Genomic DNA, 16,058 nt, shown 5'->3' on the forward strand with positions numbered 1-16,058 from the left:
ATTCGAATACTTTAATCAATTAGAATTGTAAATAGATATCATTGACGAAATAAAACCGCCTGGTCTCCAGGCTTTTATATTTTAAAAAAAAAAGTACTGTCTGCAGTTAGTTATATATATATATATATATAAAGTTGGCGGGATTCAAGTAGTTTAATCTCCAAAGCACAAAATATTTCCATAAAACCAATGATCAATCATTATTTCAAATTCTACCTCTGAAACACCTTCTTCTTCTCTTTTTGCATTTGCACATCCGATAAAAAAAAATTTTCTCTGCTTTGGCCAAGCTGGCACATTTTTTAAGCAAGGAAAGCTTCATTTGAATATGTCTAGGGTCTTGGAAAGTAAACCGGTCAGCGCAAGCTGAGCCGTGGAGGGGGAAGGGGTGGTTGGTTGTTATTATATATGATTTTTAAGTTTCCGGGAGAGTTTATGGGACAGCAACGAAAAAAGTATGCGTCGTGCCTCCATTCACTGGCTACATGTACTCAGTAGAATTCAGAAACCCTTAATGGCCCTCTCCTCTTGTCTTATCGAAGGTTCAAGTAGATTTTATCATGACAAAGCCAAAATCATCTTCTCCCAACCCACCCCTTACGCCTCTCTCTCCTGCAGGCGACAAAGATTAGACGTATACGTGAGCTTCACCTGCTAAAATAATCTGAAAACCTTCAAAGTTAGTTTAAAAAAGAAATATTAATCGTAATTTGACAAAGGTGACTTAACTCTGCGCATCAGGTTTCGTTTAATGAGTAGTTAAACCAGATCTGACTTTACTGATGAACAAAGAGAACGATCAATATAACTGACCAATCACATCGTCTTACTCATTTATAATTTATGATTCATTTGGAAAGGTTATAAACTTTTGAATGCCGTTTCTGCACATTTCCACGCATTGTTTTTTTCTTGATAAATGGGTAAAGTGTTTCCGAATTAGCAAGAAAGTTGAGCTTATATAAGAGATAACGAACGAACGGATGAACGGTGACATCGAAGTCAACTTGGCGATTGATCGTTCTTTTCATGCGCGTAGCAACCTTCGTTAGCAACTGAACAGCTCGATTGACAACACTTGTAGTTTTCATAAAATTTGGACCAGGAATGAGATCATGGGGACCTTGACCCAGCGAAACGTCGTTTCATCTGGCTTCCAAGGTATTTTTTGCTGGAATACACCTGTATAAGATATAATTTTGAGCTTTAGGACGAGCCCCGCTGTGTAAACGTGTTGAGTAGTCCAGCTCTACTTATGTAAACATGGATGAATTTGATGAAAATGGTTGGGCTCATGTACATCACGCAGCTTACAATGGCTACTACAAGAGTGTTAGTCGTTTCATAAAATCGAGAGAAGACCAACTGGAGCTTGAGACTCAAGATGGACAACAGCTGACTCCCTTTCTACTAGCGTGTGTGAACGGCCATGTTGACACTATACAACTTCTGGCGGAAGAGTTGGGCGCCAATCTCAAAGCTAAGGATCGAAAACTGTTTGGCGCTGTGGAGCTGGCAGCATTGAAGGGCCACATTGGCGTTTTGGAGTATCTTTTAAAGCTGGACAGTCCAGATCTCGAAGTCTGGAAAAATCTTATTCGTGGCTTGTCGGTAGGTGATCTCGAGACATCGTGCGCTAGAGCATTAGTGGAACTTACGAATGAGGGAAACTCTGAACTTTTAGAATCGTTTTTAAATGCCGGAGGAGTCCAAGCTCTCTTAGGATTATTGAAAAATTCATTATCCAGCGTGGATTCAAATGTCTTTGCTCTTTCCGTGTTGCTGAATCTTGTTAAGGACGAAAGAGGCAAGGAACAACTTTCAAAGAACAAAGCTGTTCCTCCCATTATTTTGCAACTTACCGACACTCCAAGAGATGTATATCTTCCTGCTACCAGGCTGCTTGAGGCTTTGGCATACAGTGATGAAAATAAAGAGGCTACAGTTAGCAGTGGTGGAATAGATCCATTGGTAAGGTTACTCCAGCACACTAAGGATGAAGAGGTAGTTGAATCAGCCCTAAGTACATTAAGGGTGTTATCCATCTCAAATTCTGAGGTACAAGCCACTGTGGGAAGTAATAATGAAATATGGAACTCAGTGGTCAGCTTGCTAACAGCAGTGAAAAACAAGCATGTGCTAGCAGCTGTGGCTAAAACTGTGGGAGCTATGGTCAAGGGAAACACGGCTAATCAAAATGCATTTGTGGCTAAAAATGGAGTACAGCCATTGATGGAATTGATGCGATTGCGATCAAGAGAATGTCAATTTGCTTCAGTTGAAGGGATCCATGCTCTAGCAGAAGGCAATGAGGGCAATCAGAGAGTTGTAACAGAACATGGATGTGTTATGATGCTGATGCGACTGTTAAAGCGATCTCGAGCAGCCGATTTAAGAACACTCACAGCAGGAGCTCTCTGGGCAATTGCTGGGGAAAAGAATGCACAAAGACGGTCAATTGCAGCAGAAATTGGAATTAACCTCCTTATTGAATTTCTCTCCGAGAATTTATCAGAGAACTTACATTTCATTGGCTCAGAAGCTCTTGGTGTTCTTGCTGAGGGTGTCAGAAATAAAAGAGATGAAATTGCCCAAGCAAATGGTGTGATGCCATTGGTTCGTCTTTTGGGGAAATCCATGACACCGGCATACATCATCTTAAGTGTGCTTCAGACATTGCGTGCACTGTGTCTGTGCCTTAGCTTCAGACCTCATATCCAAAATCAAGATGCTGTTACCAGGGAAGGGGGCCTGAAACTTCTGATCAGATACATGGTGCAAGCAAGACAGGATATTATCAAAGCAGAAGCTTCCTATACTCTTGGCTGTGTTTGTTTGAGAAACTCTACCAACATGAAAGCAACATTGGATCATAAAGACTTCAGTTTTGTTCACATTCTGCGACAGCTTTACAATGATGATGAAGAGGTGCACCTTCTTGCTGGAGCTGCGCTCTCTGTTTTTGCTTACAACAATGTGGCAAACCAAAGAAATATTGCTATGTCTGGGGGAGTAAGGTACCACACCTTTGTTCCGTTCTTGGAGCAGAAAAATGAAAGGTTGGCTACCTATACAGCATTTCAAGTGGTGGTTTTATCCCGGATTATTCCAGATGAGGACCAATCCTTGACCTCAGCAACTGGAATTAAAATGTTGGTATCACTTCTTGACTCAGCTACTGAAGACATCCAATGTGCTGCTGCAAATTTTATTGGAGGACTTGCTCATTCAAGAGCAGGAATTCCAGGTGCCATTATCTCCATAGGAACTATCCCCATACTCGGCAAACTGTTGACATCACAGTACGAAACTGTGCAGGCAGCAGCAGCAGTAGCCCTGGGATACTTGAGCTATGACAGCATAGGGGAGAGACAGCTGCTAAGTTTGTGCCGACATGATCCTTTTCTTTATGAAGTGATTCAGTTTCATGCAGGAAAAGTGAAACTGTCTCGACAATTTGTTGAGAGATGGCAACACTGCAAGAGGATTGGTCTTCCTCCCATAATGTGAGTGAACATATTTTTTTGTACCAAATGTTGTGCTTTATTGTTTATCTGATTGTACCATATCCCTCATGATAACTGCACATAAAAGTTACAGTGAGACAGGGCTGCACTTCTGCTCTAGTACTGAACCCAAGTCTCACAGGCTTCTAACTTTCCTTTAGGGCAACCTGTTTGATTAGAACAACTCTAATTTATTTAAAAGCTTTTTTGAGCAAGGAGCTCCCAAATTTTTTAATAGACACGAGTCTTCAGACACCCAGTGATTTTGCAGAACATTGCTTTGTAAGACTGTTGGCTATGCAGGCTTTCATTTTCATTTATTTCCAAATCAAAACTTCAAATGGGTAGGGAATCCATCCTATTGGCCAATTTATCGCACCTAATCATTTTTAAGTTTTCTGTCTGACATGTACATGACATGTCAATTGATTTACAAATAAATGAGGTTACTAGTTTGTAAAAGAACATTATTTATGCTGCACAATGAGACAAACGGGATTTGGTTATTTAGTCCTTTCAAGCAGAGACCTTTTCTCTTTAAGTTACATGTAGTCTGAAAAAGTTTTGAGCTCATTGAAATGTTGACTTTCATTTCATCTTTTCTTTTGCTAAAATAGGTAGAGTTTTCTTCTGAAAAAGTCATTACAACCAAGCCCAACAGAATTAAACAATAAATTTTCAAAGAATATATTCTGACTTATAAATAAAAGATAAAAAAAAGGACATGAATGCATTTCCATGTACATCACTTGTCTTAATAAAGTAAACTTTTTTATCCAATATTTAGTCAGTAAGAAATGAGTATCAGCAATTTCACTTATTTTTATCAGAAATGCATGTAGTTTAAGTGATTCACATGTTGAGATACAGTAGTTTAAAAATTATTCTTTGGTTGGTGAATGTTTGATTTCTTTTTCCTTTTAGGAAAAAACCTGATCCCTTTCTCTCAGTGGGTCAGAAGATGGTAACAGCTCATTTTGCTCTGGATGCTGAACAAACATTTACAGTAACAAGCACTAACGAATCACCAGGGATTGCCTCAGATGGATTGCCTGAAAGAAAATTATCTGCCACAACTAGTATGAGAACTGGCACAATTTTGAGACTTCCAATATCATAATTTAAATTGAAAATAGTTAACCTTAGATGAAAATGCTAGGCTTGAAATGTAGTAAGGAAGTTCATTGTGAGCTAAGAACACATTCATCAGAAAAAGCTTTGTTTAAAAAAACAGTACAGTAAAAAATTGACAGTGGTAGGGATTCCGTAATAATCAGCATAAACCATAAAGAGTTTTGCGAATTTTTTCAGCTAATTGTGGCAACAATCATGAAGTGCATTGTTGTTCTGAATAGAGACTCATGTAAGCTGCATGATGTCATATGAACCAAAGAGAACTGCTGCATTTGTGCTTCTGACTCTTTCTTCATTTTCTTGAACATCCCAAGTGCTTCTAAATGGTTCAAATTATTCAACAGCCCTCTATGAATAAGTTTTAATGTCTCTGAAAATGTCTCATGAGTTGTGCATACCTGCACAGTTGAGATTTAGAGAGCAAGAATTATTCCTTGAGCTTTCAAGTCACATAGAATTGCATACATAGTTATTGTATTGATACTGTAGTATAATGACATTTTAGTATAATTTCAGAGCTGAGCAGAGTTTCCAGCAATCTGATTGGCCGAGCAGTTCCTTATATGACGCTATATAAACCACTCCACACAGTTTATATAAAATGTTAAAATAAAATGTTAATAAATGTTACTAAAATGTTATGATTTTAGGAAATTCTCTATTCAGCTCTGAAATTAAACTGAAACAATTATTCACCTCGCCTTCGGTGAATAATTGTTAAATATTGACGTTTTTTTATTAATAACAAATTTGTTTGGACCAATTTCAGTAAGCAGACCTCTACAAAGAGTATTTCTCTGTGGGGAATGTTAGAGTGCAATAATCGTGAACAATTTGATTTTATATGTTATTAGGTTTCATTTATTCAATTATTCAATAGCATTGGAGAGTATGTTGTGTCTGTGATGATTCCAGTGAATAAAAAAAATTAACTAAAGGTGATGAGGTTTTCAGCAAATTTACACTCTTAGTGCTGCATTTTTGTGTTTGAACAACTGTTTCTCCCGCTTGTTTGACCTTTAACATATTTTAAAATGGTTGTCCAAATTAAGAAAAAAAAACTTTGAAAGTCCTCAAGTTGAACAACATATTTATTCTGATATCTTGTATGTATTATTTAAACTGGATTCTCTACAACTATAAGGCTTTTCAAACATAACTCATTCTTTTAACGTACATTTACAGGAAAATATGATTCAAACATTTTACAAACTGAGATAATACGTGTAGGTATGAATTTAAAAGTTCTCGATTTGTAACTTTCATACCATCGGGTAAATAATGATGTGAGCTTTTTAACAACTACATAAAGTAATTTGTACAAAGCAGACCATAATGTGTCTTATAATAAAAAGAGATAGAGATAGAGTCTGTGACTACCTATTCAACCTATATGTACTGCCAAAAAGATCTAGTGCTTTAATTTTGTACTGAGCACTCCTCCCTTCTCCCCATAGTCAAAAATTGTAAAGTGGGTTGATGTTTTATCCTTCAAGCTGACTAGGTTATGTTACTTGCTGTACAAAATGGACTTTGAATTAAAACCCTGCTGTGGTTTCCATTTTAAATATACCAGTAATAGGTTTTTGTACTTAATTCATTAAATTTGGGTGACAGTATAGGGGGGAAATAATGACTTGCACTTTGGCCCTCAGTTTACTATTGATATTCCCATCACCCACCACAATAAGCCCCTTTCTAGGGGTCCTGGAATTTAGATACCCCCCCCCCCCCCTGGGTGATAAGACTAGACTACTGGTAAACAACAGCTGCATCCTACAGGTACTTGATGTTTGGGAAGACCTATCTTGTGCCGATGTTTATTTAATTAAATCATAGATATTTGAATTATATCAGTGTTGCTGCAAAGTTAACCTCTAGGTTTTTTTTTATGTTTTTAAATTTGACCTAGATGGAGGGTGAGAAACTTCTGCTTGGGTGTGCCAACATTTTTTAAGGCTAGTGATCATATAGTACTGTAATACCTTCCAAATCAGTTAGGCACATACATGAAGATCATACTTGGAGCTGCCACCCGTCATGGCAAACTGTAAAAAGCTGACTTACTGCCTTGGATATCCCTCTGTGCAATTTTTGCAGCCATAGACATTTTTTTTTACTCATTACAAATATGATGAGCCACCTCAGTGGCGCACTGTAAGGCACTGATTTACAACTTCCAACAAATGAGTGTTTTCCAAAGCTGCAGCAACTCTTTCTTTATCAGCCAGCTGCTTGTTCACTAAAGAAGAAACAAAGGAGTGAGGGAATGCATGAAGACAAGACAAACATTAGAATACAGCACTATAATGAGAGTGTCATAAACTCTTTGAAATAAACAATGATGCCAACTCATTTGAAGGAAATGTTGGTGTAATGCTGTCAGAGAAAAACAGTGAAAAAAGAAAGAAAAGTTTAATAGGAACTACTACGGAACTAAATCCTATAGTTCCAATTTCCTTACACTTGAGAAAATTAGTATTGATTAGTAAGTTAATTTCAACTACTTAATAAGTTGAAATTATAATATTTTCCTTTCCTTTTTTTATTTTTTGAATCAGTGGACACATCATTAATAAAGGTTTAACCCTGACATGGGAAATACAGTTTCCTTAATTAATTTGTAATTAGCTTTTTTCTTTTTCACTTTTGTCTTTTTCTTTGACAATTTTATTGTACAGTAACAAGGTATACTAAGTTTTATTGGAGTTCACTTTGGATTAAGCATGCCTGGGTAGTCACTGGATCTGTCTGTTAAGGTAGCCCACACTGGATATATATAAAAATAATAAATAAAAAAAAATATTCAGACATTACCTGCATCTTCTGAGGCATGGGTACCAGGAGTTATGCTGATATCAACCTGGAGAATAATGAATGAATATTACTGAATGAAAAAGTAAATAACCATGACTCTTGAATACCAATAATCTGTAGAAGTACTCCTCAGTGCTTGGTGAGTGAAAGAGAATTTTTTTACTTGAGAAATTTTAGCATTAAATATCATGAATGCCATACAACGTACTTCGATTTATAACTTAAACTGACTTACTCTCTTAAAAAACTGTTTCACCTCTTCTCTTTTTTCTTCTAAAACATTAAGAACCTCGCTATTTCTAATGTACTTACAGAAATATTGAACTTGCAGAGAAAAGTTTCAATTTCAAGGTGAACTCAGAATAAGTATAGGCAATAACAAAATTTCAAGTGCAATTTAGTATTGATGAACATGAGTAAATTTTTCAAAGACAACAAAATTGCAATTAGTAGTCTCTGAAAAACTTATAAAATTTAATGCTTACTTACACCAAATTGCATGAGAAATCATATTGTTGCTTATTAATAATTTACACAAAAAAGGCGCACAGAGAGTCAAGACAGACAAAATGTTGACAGCACACAGTATCTGTAATCTGCACTTCTGTAAATGAAGAATGCACTCTTTTTCAGCCAGATGGGCAAAATTTTTTCATGCATATCATTAGCTCCGTTAACAGGGGTTGAGTACAAATTTAGTGCTGAAGAGCAAACAGTCATTCCATCTCAAATATATATCTTATTGGGAGTTGTGTTGTGTAGCATCACTGAATATTTTTTATGAGTTGTGCTGTATTTTGACGAGTGTGTAGGAAAAGTCAAAATACTACAAGTAAAAATACCCAGTGATACTACTCAACAAAATGTCTAATAAGAGATTTATTATTCAACACGCCAAATTGTTATTTCAATGCATGCAAATTTCGCAGATATTTCTGGAGTACAAATACCGTGTGATATTTGTACATGTCTCACGTGTTATTTGTATTTTACAAAGCACAGTTGGATAATAAATATAATTACTCTATTGCTGCAACCAACAAGTTCCCCAAAGAGAGCTTTTGAATACAGAATAACGTCAGGTTGAGAACACAGGGATTTATGCCCAAACAGGAGAAATCTGAGTTAACCAAATGGATTCAATTAACACAGAGTCAGATCTACCAACATTATATTGTACCTTGAATCTTTCAGGCAGTGATCTAAGAAGCTGGACTCGTATTGCCAAACCAATCAGGGTTGCCATGCTACAGTGAGGAATTGTCGGGGTGAACTGAATTTTCACATAATTATTTGCATCATCCACTTCTACTAAAGACTGCTCCACAACATTCAGCTGCTCCAGAGTGAGGGGATGTTCAGGATCATTGATAGAACGAATCAGATGTTCACTTCAGTTAAGGTTAAAAGGAATGTTTCATTGTAGCCAGATCACTTATTAATTTTTTGCCAAGTCACATCAAAGTCAACAGTTTAAGTCAAATATCAAATACAAGTTCTAGTCAGCACAACTGGACAAAGTGCCTTCTTTTTCCAATAAAGGGGCTTGTAGTGAGCAATTGCAGTTTTCTAGCAATATTAGCATCATTTTATGCTGACTGGCGGTAACCGATTCATTGATGTATGTGTGCTATAAACTTTTTTTACAATAAAAACTGAACATTTACATATTAAAAAAAAAGTTTCTCAACAGCTTTTCAGTCACTACTTCAAAAAAATGTTGATCGACTCATATCCAGAACTGGGCCGAGTTGTTCGAAGGTCGATTAGCACTAAGCCAGGGCTAAATTTTTAATCCAGGTTTCTATATTTCTCTGTTCAAAAGCCGTTTTGGGATGATGCTACCAATTCTTTTAAGAGCATTTAACCATCAAATTGTAAACAAATGGAACTTAACTGAATTTTCTTCTAAAGCTTTCAGATCTGAAATCAAATTTCACACTAAACTGTGTTACCTTAACCCACCTTTGAACAACTTGGCCCTGGGCTACATCCACTTCCAGATGAATAGACGAAGTCCCCCCCCCCCCCTCCCATTCAACACCACAATTTGGTAGAAGTATACAGAGTCTAACAAGTATGGCTCCATGGCTCGATCCCTGCCTGAAAAGAAAATCCTTAACTTACAACTATCAAATGGAGCACTGTCTGCACCGTGACAGCTAAGACGATAAAACGAAAGCACTACAAAACGGATCAAATTATTAAAGAAGCCCACTGTTTAAGGATATCAAATACTTCTCGTCCATCAATCTTGTCCACAATGTCCTCATTTTCTTCGTCAGGAAGAACTTCCCGCTCCGTTTTCTGCAGGAAAATAGTCGGGTTGGCGTTTTCCAAAGTTGTCGCCATTTTGAACACCTCTTCCTCTGGAATGATGGGACTGTTCTTGCACTAGTTCCAGGTTTTTTCCGGAACGAAAATAATCCCTGTCTGATTTGTGCCACTTACTTATCAAAATGCATGCAACCGTAGAGAGGATATGGCAGGAAATAATAAGAGTATGTTTAATTCAAGGAAAATGTTTTATTGGGTGGAAATACGTTTTACAAAGTCACTGAGGAAAGCAGATGGTTTTTACGCATATTTAGATCCTAATTTATATGTGACCATACTTCAACTTAGGAAATAACCTAAATGACAAAGTTGAAAAAGGAAGCCCTAGCCGGCCTATTTATTCTTATTTGTTGAACTCGAGTGATAATTAAGATAAGACTTTTCTAGTAGTAGTCAAGCAAAGTATCTTTATGAACCCAGGCAGTGAAAGTTTATTTTCAAAGTTGATGCATTTACACCTTCATTCTTTGTATTTATGTCATGATTTCTTTTTCATCTCAGTCAGATTATGTTTGAAAAACGCAACAGCAATAATCACGTGTTATTAAAAGAAGCTCAGACCGATACGCGTGTCTTTCCAAAATCAGCCATCTTCCTCGTTTTGTTAAGGCTTTAATGGTTATAGAAAGCAAACTGTGAATCTTCTGTTCTATTCAATTTACTTTTTTTTTTTTTTCGTTTTCTTTCTGCCCTTTCTCACAGTATCCGCTTTCTCTCTTTTATTACTCCTTCTTTCATTTGCTTTTTTGAAAACAGCAAAATATGACTGAGTCAGTCAGATATCGGAGTGAATGGAAAATAAAAGAAATGGCCGTATCTCTTTTTTATTTAGGACTGGAATAGTTATACTATCACTTATACATTATTTATCAGCAATATTCCCTGACGAGCTTGGAGGACATGTTTGGGACCGCGGAGTAGGCGGAGGCGGATGTGGTATTTTTGACAGAGGGCTCTGTGGTATTTTGGTATCATTCTCATCAGCCTTGTCGTCACCATCGATAGGCTGGTTGTCCTGTGGAGCTGTAGGAATCTTGTGTAACAGAGGTAATCTCTTGGGGTATTTGCGTGATTGGAGAGCTTTATTTATCTTTGGCTGCTCATGGACTTCCCACTGGTACAAAACAATTTTGGGAAAAAATAAATCTTCAGTCGCCTTACTTGATTTTCTAAAAGAGTTAGGCGTTCCGGGTCGACTTTCCGTAAGTTTGTAGAAAACTAAAACCCTTGTGGGTGGACCTCATCCTCGGAGACCCAGGGGCAGTGAGTCGATTTCAAGTTAAGGGCAGAAGAGCCCCTGGGGACATTGTCTTACAAGACTAGTTCCAAACGGTCGCAGTCGTTCTGGCATCTGATTGGTGCCAGAAAATCTTTGTGTTTTTCTGCCCAATCAGAGTGAAGTGTCGTTTGGAGTCCTTTCGTGTGTTTTAACACGCACATATTCAACAAGCTCTGTTGCTCACTATGTTTGTCTCGGCCGTGCGACGAAGCTTTGCGCGAGGTGAAAAGTTTCAGTCTCAACACACAATGTAAGAGAAATCGATCAGATTGTCCGCGAAATCTTACCGGAAATTATACTGAATACTTTCGCAGGTATCACAAGAGAACGAGTTTAAAAGTTTGCGATGTTCGTATAAAACATAATGGTTGCAAGCATTGATATGTCGCTTTAAACGTTAGATGAGATGTAAGCCTAAATCTTTCAAGATTTTTTTGTACAATTTGTTGTGACTGAAACTTTTTCAATCCCGTGAAGTTATTTCGTCGCACGGGCCACGCAGGTATGTCAAGCAACTGGCGCTTACGCTTACGTAGCTTTTTGTGCGCGCCAAATTCTAATCGTTGCTTTGTAGTAAAGTCTTTAAAATATGGCCAAACTTGCAGAGAACGTTAAGTACGTGGACGACCTCCAGCAAGCGCTTAAAGAAAGCTTAGCTGTGTTTCCGATTAGCTAATTAAAATCTGAACAAAAACTAATCATCGAGAACATCGTGGAAAGGAGATATGTTTTCGGACAGTTACCGAAGGGGTTTGAAGAAAGTTAATCTTTCAACTGCTGCGTTGAGTGTTCAAATTCTTGAGCTCGAAAGGCCACGGCCTCTCTTCTAATCCCTTGGTCATTGTCACCTCACCTCTTTAGTCGATTGTTGAAAACCAAGTTAATTACCTTTGATCATTGGGAATCGATTCTGCTTTCATTGGGGAAAACAAAACCAAAGACAAAGAAATATTGGATGGAAAGGGCGAGCTTGCTTTATTGTAAATGTCAGCTTAGTACAGGGTTATCTACCCACATCTAATAAACAAAAGTTACCACGTTTAGCTTTTCTTTTCAATTTTTTAAGCGAAGATTAGATTAGATTTTTGCCGGGCGTGCACAAAAAAATGCGTAAGCGCCAGTTGCTCGACATACCTGCGTGGCCCGTGCGACGAAATAGCTTCACGGGATCGGAAAAGTTTCAGTGACAGCAAATTATACAAAAAAATCTTGAAAGATTTAGGCTTACATCTCATCTAACGTTTAAAGCGACATATCAATGCTTGCAACCATTATGTTTTATACGAACCTCGCAAACTTTTAAACTCGTTCTCTTGTGATACCTGCGAAAGTATTCAGTATAATTTCCGGTAAGATTTCGCGGACAATCTGATCGATTTCTCTTACATTGTGTTGCTGAGACTGAAACTTTTCACCTCGGGCAAAGCTTCGTCGCACGGCCCAAACAAACGTAGCGAGCAACAGAGCTTGTTGAATATGTGCGTGTTAGAACACACGAAAGGACTCCAAACGACACTTCACTCTGATTGGGCAGAAAAACACAAAGATTTTCTGGCACCAATCAGATGCCAGAACGACTGCGACCGTTTGGAACTAGTCTTGTAAGACAATGTCCCCAGGGGCTCTTCTGCCCTTAACTTGAAATCGACTCACTGCCCCTGGGTCTCCGAGGATGGGTGGACCTTTACGAGCCAAGTGTTGTCTTTGTTGGTGGAAGAGATCGACGTTTTTCAAACTACTAGGTTGGGTTTCTCTCCTCTTACTTGTTTTTCTCTCTGATGTGTTAGGTTCTTTATTCTCTACATCGGCGCTGTGCAATTTCTCCTTGGAATGGGCGCTTAAGAATCTTTCTCCATCAGTCTCAGGTATTCTTTCCAGAGACGAGCGGAAAGCGTACCGAGAGAGCTCGATATTCGTCGTCGCCAAGTTAGCAGCTGTACATGCTGGTTCATACATGACATAGTCTTCGCAATTGATGCCTGGTTCCTTTTTAAATTTATCGCCGGTGTTTTCACGTGGAGAGAAAGGAATGTTTGCCACGTTTAAAAAACCAGTTGGGTTGGGTGAACCTATCGTTCTTTCAAGATGAGGAGCGGCGGGGGATCTGTTCTCTAACTTGGGAAGATTCACGCCGTTTGACGAGCTCTTAGACCACTTCTCAGTTTTGTGCTCTAATCCCTGCTTTTTGCATTCGCTGACACTCTTGTTATAACAGAAACGGGGAAGACGACTAGAGGCCCCAATGTCGCTCTCAGGAATTGAATCAAGTACTTTAATTCCCTGCGACGATTTCTTGTAATCATTCATTTTCTCGCCTAAAAAGGGCAAAATGTTTCTCTCGCGCATTTCGAAGGTTTTTATTAACAAATCACGAGGTAATGAGTCGAACTGCTTCTAAATCTTTCGCTTTCTTCTCAAGTGATTTTTAGAGAATGTTTTTCTTTCGCTAAATCATTTGGTTCTTGTAGCCTGTTTAACTGTTTGAAACTCGGATAGGATTACTATTTTCTCACTCTCCTTCTTTGCTTTTATTTTTGACCTGCAACGTAAACAAAAATGTCTACGGTTCAACGGGGAATTTAATGCCAGGGAGAAAATGCAAGTGAAATGAGTAACAGCATTAAACTAACTGCCGGACTCCGATATAAATTGGGTATCTGGTTGTTGTAACTTGTTTTGACCCAAAGTTTTGTAGATAGATCTTGCTGGAGCATGATTCCTCATTTATAAGCTAACGATTTGCATTTCTAATTTTAAAAACTTACATTAACATGATCCAGTTACACGGGACAATTTACCACCAGTGAGTAGAAGAAATAAACCGAAGAGTAAGTCTGATTTTGTGTGGTTACGTTGAGATGACTCTCAGCTCTGTCTTGCTCTTGTTGTGTAATATGTCGTGTTGTTGTGATTCAACTCAAGTTTATTCGTAAAAATCAGGCACACCGCTGAGAAATTATTACTTGTTTCATAAACATTTTAGTGCAGGTGATATATATTTGAATAGTTTATAAAATCTCAAGTACGCTTTCAAGTCTATTTGTGAGTTCTGAATTCGTTGTTTTGTTCAATTTGAGAGTGTGCACATTTTTATATATCATTTTCGATAACAGAAATTTGAATAAGATTTTCTTTTATACGACGGAAAAAAGTACGGGCAACATAAACACGACTTCACATCGATACGAATGGTAAATAAAACTCACTAAAAGAAAGCTTTATTTACTTTCGATCACTTAAAAGTTGAGTGGTTGTTTTCATCTGATCATGAAGTCCACAATATAATGAGACACATAAGACGAATCGGAAGTTCACCGAACGATTAATATTCTGATAAATCAATAGCTAAATCTCGCTTACCTTTTGGTCTTGACAAACCTGGTACTTGTGAAGCTTTAACCAAGCACCTTTTTTTATACCGTGTTCTCAGGCTGTTGTCAAACATGTCAATAACCCCGGCAGCAAACCATGCACTCAGGTAGTTGTCAAACATGTCAATAACATGTCAATAACCCCGGCAGCAAACCATGCACTCAGCGCAGCGAGACGCCAGTTAACACGCAACTCAGGCCGGCTGTTTACGAATCTATATTTCTTTCCCTTTTTCGGCATCTCTCAGTAAAAAATGCATTCTTGACATGATCGTGAAAACAGATCAATCAAAAACGCCAAAATAAACCGGCAGCAAACAATAATGTTCGACGCTTTAAATTTTTTGAATAAACGTAGTATTTTTTTAGGGCATTTTTAAGATGGAAATAACACAGAAATTCCCCTCTGGAGTAAAACTGATTTAGCGTTTATTGACAAATATGCGTTAATAACCTTTGTTTTCTACTTTAATTCTAAACTTTCGACGACGAGTTTAAAAAAACGGGCCATCTTAAAGATAGCTTTTAATGTTTGTGCGCAAAAACTGGTTCAATTCCCGCGAACCTGCGAAACAGACTTTTAATCATGTCGCCAGAAAAGGTGGAAAATATAATTAGCTTTCACAAATTAATCACCTGCATGGCTATCGACATTGGTTTTGTTCTTGTTTACTTCAGTTCTTTCACTGTTGTTTCGTTGTTCTACATATTTTTTCAAGCTAATTAGAATATATCAAGTCAGACATTAAAAATGGAGACCGTTTTCAATCAGTCAAATGTGAAAACGAACTTAGGAAGCTACCCGCTTTGTCATTCCTCGGGAAATTCTCTCAAAGAAAAATCAGAGTAAACGTTCTCTTGAGAGTATTTCAGTTTCAAGAGCTTTCATTTCAATAAATTGATCACTAGGGCGAGAAATAGCTGAGCGGTCATCTCAAAAAATACAATGTTGTTAATGGCGCGGTAAACAGCTCACTGCTTCGAGATGTTTCGACGCCCACGTAGAAAACCGGGTCGAACATATGGAGTATCTGCTATAATAATTTTAAAACTCCTCGGAAACACAAAGGTTAACAATCGTGTTCTAGAGCCAGTTTTCCAGGCCTCACACTCAAAATCGAGCCGTTATGGCTTCAGTTTCAAAGATATTGAACTTCAAACATTCATTTTTCCTTAATTTTAATGGGCCTGGCTCCTCTTTTTCCTTTTTCTGTATCGTTTGTAAAGAAAATTCGAGATTTCTAGAGATTTGGTCGTATTCGCGCAAACGTTTTGCCATTTAAACCATGAACTTAAGAATAAATATTCAGGTTGGCAGTCAGCCTAATGACAAATGTACGTATACATGCACCGCTAGGCGAGAGGGTCGATGAGGGAGTCGAAGCGGGCGTGAGGGGAACTGATAAGCTGCAATTTAAGGAATTGCAGAAACAGAAGAAGCCTGACAAAATTAAGGCTTCAACGGGATTCGAACCTGTTCGTCCCAGAATCTAAGAGGGTCAACTGATCATGAGCTACGAGGTGTATTCTCTGTTGAAATGTTGCTTGATTTCCAACCTGAGTTTGAACTTCTGCCGTCTGTCTCAATAGCATAAGCCTTCACTCACTTCAATA

The 16,058-nt window shown here is 37.9% G+C and overlaps 3 protein-coding genes across 3 annotated transcripts; 1 reads left to right on the top strand and 2 right to left on the bottom strand.

Annotated features, from left to right (window-relative positions):
- Window positions 1–770: 770 nt before the first annotated feature.
- LOC111330493 (ankyrin and armadillo repeat-containing protein) lies at window positions 771–6,009 on the top strand. The gene is made up of 2 exons (XM_022935359.2): window positions 771–3,506; window positions 4,431–6,009. The coding sequence occupies exons 1-2, from the start codon at window positions 1,264–1,266 to the stop codon at window positions 4,624–4,626; spliced, it is 2,439 nt and encodes an 812-aa protein (XP_022791094.2). The 5' UTR covers window positions 771–1,263; the 3' UTR covers window positions 4,627–6,009.
- Window positions 5,714–9,844, bottom strand: LOC111330494 (cytosolic iron-sulfur assembly component 2B). Its single transcript, XM_088751855.1, has 4 exons — window positions 9,687–9,844; window positions 8,638–8,841; window positions 7,458–7,503; window positions 5,714–6,882 (listed from the first exon to the last, which is right to left on the bottom strand). Exons 1-4 carry the CDS (start codon window positions 9,807–9,809, stop codon window positions 6,785–6,787), a joined length of 471 nt encoding a protein of 156 aa, XP_088607981.1. The 5' UTR covers window positions 9,810–9,844; the 3' UTR covers window positions 5,714–6,784.
- A 607-nt stretch (window positions 9,845–10,451) lies between these two features.
- Window positions 10,452–14,419, bottom strand: LOC111330491 (uncharacterized). The gene is made up of 3 exons (XM_088751852.1): window positions 13,839–14,419; window positions 12,756–13,612; window positions 10,452–11,033 (listed from the first exon to the last, which is right to left on the bottom strand). The coding sequence occupies exons 2-3, from the start codon at window positions 13,417–13,419 to the stop codon at window positions 10,657–10,659; spliced, it is 1,041 nt and encodes a 346-aa protein (XP_088607978.1). The 5' UTR covers window positions 13,420–13,612; window positions 13,839–14,419; the 3' UTR covers window positions 10,452–10,656.
- Window positions 14,420–16,058: the final 1,639 nt, after the last annotated feature.

This window comes from Stylophora pistillata, chromosome 3, assembly GCF_964205215.1.
Source record: "Stylophora pistillata chromosome 3, jaStyPist1.2, whole genome shotgun sequence".
Classification (NCBI taxonomy): domain Eukaryota; kingdom Metazoa; phylum Cnidaria; class Anthozoa; order Scleractinia; family Pocilloporidae; genus Stylophora; species Stylophora pistillata.